The 6,023-nt window shown below is 30.3% G+C and overlaps 1 protein-coding gene across 1 annotated transcript in view; it reads right to left on the bottom strand.

The window, feature by feature from the left end:
* The window catches only part of LOC106469254 (lysosomal aspartic protease-like), a 23,062-nt gene that overhangs the window by 7,500 nt on the left and 9,539 nt on the right, over window positions 1-6,023 (bottom strand). The window contains exons 5-6 of the mRNA XM_013929733.2: window positions 3,736-3,920; window positions 1,661-1,783 (exon numbers count right to left, since the gene is read on the bottom strand). Of these exons, the coding sequence (XP_013785187.1) occupies window positions 1,661-1,783; window positions 3,736-3,920 (308 nt within the window). The remainder of the gene's footprint in view (window positions 1-1,660; window positions 1,784-3,735; window positions 3,921-6,023) is intronic.

Here is a 6,023-nt window from a genome sequence, read left to right as displayed (position 1 = left end):
AATATATATTAATGGTACTACTGCACTAAATAATTTTTTCAATTAAAGAAAATAATGCACCAGAGATCACAGAATAATATCACCTAAAAAGCAGACAATGTTCTACAACTAACACAATTTTTTCTGGTTTTCTAACTATGTGACAGAAGCCTTTACAAATTCTGCTAAGCTCAGTGATGTGTTTCCCATGGGAATAAACTTTGAACTGGAAGCAAAACAGACACGTCCCTGTACAGAAACAATATAATGCAATACATCATTTGATAGGTTAAAACTTTGGCTTTCTACTGGTTATAAGAAATATAGTATTAAATGTCAGAGAGACTTATTGGCAATTTCTGAAAGAGAGGATGTGACAAGTGGGCTTAGCAAGAGGGGTCTGATGTTCTAGTTTATGGCTCTGTAATCAGAGACAATTGAAGGTTATAAAAATTATACTTTGCCTGAGCAATGACAAAATTATAATAAGTAACTTACATTAAATTTTGTAACTCTTGGAGGGGTGGTAAATAAATTAGGGAAGAGGGGATACCCAAAGAGAAAAGGTCACAATTCTTATATGAGGATTTTTTAAAATATTTCCTTATAAGATTAAGAACTTAAAACTTGTATAATATTACTTGCTATTTTGTGGTGCTAAATTTATTCATATACCACAATAATAAATTACTTTAAATTTTGAATGCAACTCAGTGAAACCTCATGACATGCACAGAAAAGGATGCCTGTATGAAAAGAGTTAATCCTATGTGCATAGGTGGATGGTCAAAGTGCACATTCTAACACTTTTTACAGAGTGTCATTCAACATGGTAATATATATTTAATTTTATTTTACCCTACATTGCTGATTTAGCAATAGTTCATGGTATAAGCGAGTAAATACCAGATACAATATATAGGGATACTTGAAAAAAAACTTCAGATTTGCATAGTGAAGGTTCTAGAGATTAGGCAAATACAATATGCAAGATGAACAAAAATATTTTCATTCTTCACATGAACATCACCTTGCACTATGGCTTATCAGAGTCTAAGTCGGACTGACCTCGGCAGTTCACAGACATATCTTAAATACAAATAATTTTGCAACACATCTGACTTTTTTTTGTGCACAACAGACTAGTACATTTTAATATTGCCATATTTCACTTAGATACACGTTGAGAATTCAGAATTACAGTTAACATTCCTTCTAAAATTCGGGATCAGTTCATTGGATCAACCCTATGCACATTTGGTTAACTGTGAAGGAAATTAAAAGTTGCTAATTATGATTCCCAATATGTTTCCTTTAATTGAAGCTACTGCATTTCTGTGACTAAATTAACCAAGGGAACATGAAAATAAAACTGAACTTTTAAACTTTCATGTCTGTGTTAAGTTTTTAGAAATAAGCTTAGGTTTAACTTTACATGCATCTCTTGTTTGCTGTTAAGCACAAAGCTGCATAACAGGCTATTTGTGCTGTTCCTATTTCAAGGATTGAACCCCAAATTGTAGCATTATAAGCCCTCTAGCTTTCCACTGAGAAGCTGGCTCACCCCTAAAGTACATTTTTGACATTACTTAGTGGCAATCCACAAACTTAATGATCATGAACAACTTTTCTATTTTTTTAATGTACTGGTAAAGAAAAGCTTACTAAAAAAACTACTTACGAATCCATTCTAAACTGCCAATATCCCTTCCTGTCAACATTGACATAAGTGAAATTGCCTTTATAATACTTGGGATCAGAGCCTCCAAAGATTATTTCACCACCGGGGCTCACATCAGGGTCTCTAAAAAGAAGAACAGATTTATCTAAACAAATTCTTTACTTCTATATACTATTAGATTAAAAAAATCCCAGTTCCAATTTATGGCAGTGGAGTAGTCTAATTAAATAATTTTAATTACTTATTCAGACATACAAGACACAAAAAAAATGACTGAAATAATTCAAATGCTGTATATCCTGAACAAAACATTATCTCCATTACTAACATAATTACTTATATTTTCCAACTAATAAAACAATATAAAAAAAGTGTTTAGAGTTTGCTTTTTGACAAAACTATGCACTTTTATGAAAAATAAGTATAGTGCCCCATCTATGCTATCTGTTTTACATGTGAAGCCAACTTGAATGGGTTTTGGGGAATTTCATCCAAATCAGTAACACAGGACAAGGGAAGAGGCTATACCTTTTAAAATGTTTAGCAAAGTTTTTGTAATGTTCTCTATTGACTACAAATATCATGCATTAAATTAGATATATAAAGATTAAGTAACATTAAAATAACCAATTAATTTTTCCAGCAGAAACACCGTTTCCAAAATTACACTTTTTATTAACTAGTTTCTGACTAAGCAATGGATTTCCCTTATTTGGTTGAGTTTAGTCACACTAATCGACTGTACAGGGAGTGTTCTGTGAATAGTTTAAAATATCCATTCATTTATTGGGGCACTACAACTTCACTGTGCATAGCTAAAAATGTTTGTCCATTCTTGGAGTTACAATGAAGTAAATTTCTGATATCCTTCATCAAAGCTAATGATGCTTTAATTCAGTCTGGCAAGTAGAAAATATTAATGCATTACTTACGTACATACTGAGAAATTCTGAAAAACCAAGATCAAGCCAAAATGTTTCTTAGAGAACCATCTGCTTCCAGATATTTTTGACCTACATTCCTGAAGTACTATACATGTCCACATTATGAAATATTGTGAAACTTAACTATATTATTGGGTTTACAATTTAGCTTGATGAGCTGAAGAAATTAACTTAACGAAATCCCTTTCCACTTATTATGACTGTCATAAAACTACACTGTAGATAGTAGGCAAATTAATCTGCTGACATCAAAATTTTCCTGTTTAAAACAGGAGTTATAAAGGTTAAAATAATGAGACTATAACTGGTTATAGAAAACACAAGTAGAGATTAGTCTTATGTTTTTGTTCATACCTTTTATATTAAATACTTATTGATAATCCTAAGATCATAATTACATACTGGATGAGATGTTCATTTCATTAATAAATCAGAATTATTATGAAAACTTAAATGTTAAACATAACATTTTAACTTAAGAGTCTACCATGAATTAATCTGTATCAGTGTTTCTTAAATGGTGGGTTGCGAGCAAGTTTCCAAGGGGGATGGGATCATGAGTGTCTGCACTGAGTCAAAATATGTTTTATTAGTCCTCAAAGTGTCTGAAAGGTGCACATATTACCTTTTTTTATGAACTCTGATGAACTGCACCAAGAAACTGTTCATCTTGTAGAGATAATGGGAGGGGGAGGGTGAAAATCAAATCCCGGACATGGGAGCCGTCTGGCAAATCCAGATAAGAAACACTGATCTATACTTTCTATGATTTTGGCAAGTCCCTACAGTAGGAAAACTGTTTATATTTACCAAGCAAACTTGTAAAATTTATTTAAAGTCCAAAGTTTACAAAAAATATATTTTTTTACATCATGTTAGTGAAAAACTATTAAAACAACTGAACTCTAAAATAACCTAAAACTGGCATTCATCCTGTGACCAAATCCCCCCCCCCCACTCCATCTAACAGTCTTTAAGAATGGTAGTAGAAATGATGATACTTTTAACCAAAAAAAAAGTTAAAATACACAAGTACAAACATTTACCTGTTAGAATGTTGGTAGTCATAACACTGACTTATCATCTAATGTAGTGTGCTACTTAACTAGTAGTTCATTACAACAAACATACCTATTAAGATAGAAAGAAAAAACAGGATTTTCCACAAGTTTTTGTTGAACCATATTATGAAATACAGGAGTGACACCATCTATAGCAATGGATGGGAAACCTAAGCCAAAGATTCCATCAAATTTGGCTGCTACAAAAGTAAGACCAGGTTCTGATATGGCTTCTCCAAAAGTCTGAGATTTGACCTGCATTAAGCATAAAATTAATGCAATTGACAATGAATGTAAATTTAAAAAATTATTTTCAATCATTGTTTTCTTCAAAGCATTATTCAGAAGTAGAACTTAGTATTTATACATAAAACAAAATTCAAAGTTTATGGTGGCAGGCCCCCACTATGACTTGCAATAGTGACTGTTGTTCTGTTATTCTGAGAACTTAATTTTAAAAGCTATTAATAATATTTTTCTGAAATAAATAATATCCACATAACATTCAATAACCATAGAAAGATTAAACTCTTGATTCACCACGATACATAGCGAAAACAGCTGAAGTATGAACAAAGTTTCTATAAAACTTAGTAATTTTAGTAAATTTTCCAGACTCTAATATCTATTCCTAACTGTTGGATGTTTAACAAATATTCTTTCAAAATGATGAAAGTGTCCAAATAAAATACAATATATTGGAGCCAAAGTTTCTTAAAGTCCACAAATTTTTTTGGTCTGGTGTTGATTCTTAACTTTTAATCAATTATAAATAAACTCTACAATTAAAACATATTTACCATAATGTCAAGATTCTTAGCACGTGACAAGTTTCTAAATTGTTTCTAATATCGAGACATGTTTCTTTATGAAGCCTGGATTTTTCTATAATATGAAATGTATATTTGAAAGTAACTTTCATAAAGTTTTGGTACAATACATATAGAAGATGCACTTCAAAATAATATATTTATGTAAATATACTACCAACATTGAGGGCAATAGCTACCATTTCCTTAATCAACACACTATATTAAAAGTAGTTTTGTGTAGATTTTTGCTCTTAAGAACTGTTTCTGGATTTTAATAGTATACTAAAGAATGGGTATTTATTTGCACTGTAAAGATATGATTAAATAAAAAAGAAAGAAACTGCTTTGTTTTGACTCCATTGAAAAAAAAATTAAAAATACTTTCCATCATTTTATAATTTAATTTGTTCTATACTGATTAAAAAACTCCCACCTTATATATCCAGTCAGTTTTAACTTGTTTGATATTCATCAACATTTTGTTTAATACTATATTTTGTCTATTGAAGCAATAAACGATAAAAATGCAGCAAAAACTGTCAAAGATGTACCAGTGATCTAGGGCATTCCCTTTGAAAATGGTATCATAGTTAAGTTTATTAATCTAGATATCATGATTTTTGCTAACAATATTCTTGGTCAGAACATAAATTACTCTACATTCAGGTTTTCAGTTAACAATATTTGTTTTACTTGTGTATGTTAGTTGAATACAATAAACTTAAAAAAAGGATCTGAGTCGTCTGAATAGTTTACCATTACTCGCAATACTTGTTAAACCTAACTGAACTTACCTGATGTCTTGTAATAGAAGAAAATTCCATTAGCTTTCAAACACGTAATTTAACACAAAACCATTTTCAGGAATCAAAGGAATATTAAAAGAATCAATAAAAATTTCATCAGGATCTGTAGACTTTTCCTTAAGTGTTAACTTTGTAACAGAATCCTTTGTGGGCCACCATAGGAGGCCCAGGTAACCAGCAAGTTAAACCATAATTTACTGCTGAAACTACTTTGTTAACACTGGCGTAGATAGCTTAGAACATCTTCTACTCAATCAAACTACTGTAACTGTTTGATTACAACCTACATACATTGTAAGTAGGTATGCAACTCTCATGAAAGTTCTTTACAAAAATTAAACTAGTGGATGAAATTCTTATAAAATTTAGATGAAAGGTCCTATAAGTATGTAGTTTTTGAAAAATAATAAAATATTTAATTTTGATTTTTTTTCTAAAGCAATGATTTCCTCATGCTTTTTCTTTTTGCATGTTCTCTATCCATCATGCAAAGTAATTTTCATTTTAAGATAAAAAATACTTTTATGCATCAGGAAATTTTCAAATTTCACATGAGAAATCCATATAATGTTCAGATAGTTATCAAATGTTTCTTAAGAAAAAAACTTTATATTTTATCTGTTATTTTCACTAACGAATATCTGTACAGGTTTGGTCGACTTGACCAATCTCATAACCACTATAAAAAATATGAAATAATTATAAATTATGCTTTTTTTTTCTAGAATTACTACATATTA

The sequence above is a fragment of the Limulus polyphemus genome, unplaced genomic scaffold, assembly GCF_000517525.1.
Source record: "Limulus polyphemus unplaced genomic scaffold, Limulus_polyphemus-2.1.2 Scaffold3378, whole genome shotgun sequence".
In the NCBI taxonomy this organism is placed as follows: domain Eukaryota; kingdom Metazoa; phylum Arthropoda; class Merostomata; order Xiphosura; family Limulidae; genus Limulus; species Limulus polyphemus.
This window is presented reverse-complemented; position numbering and strand designations above follow the sequence as displayed.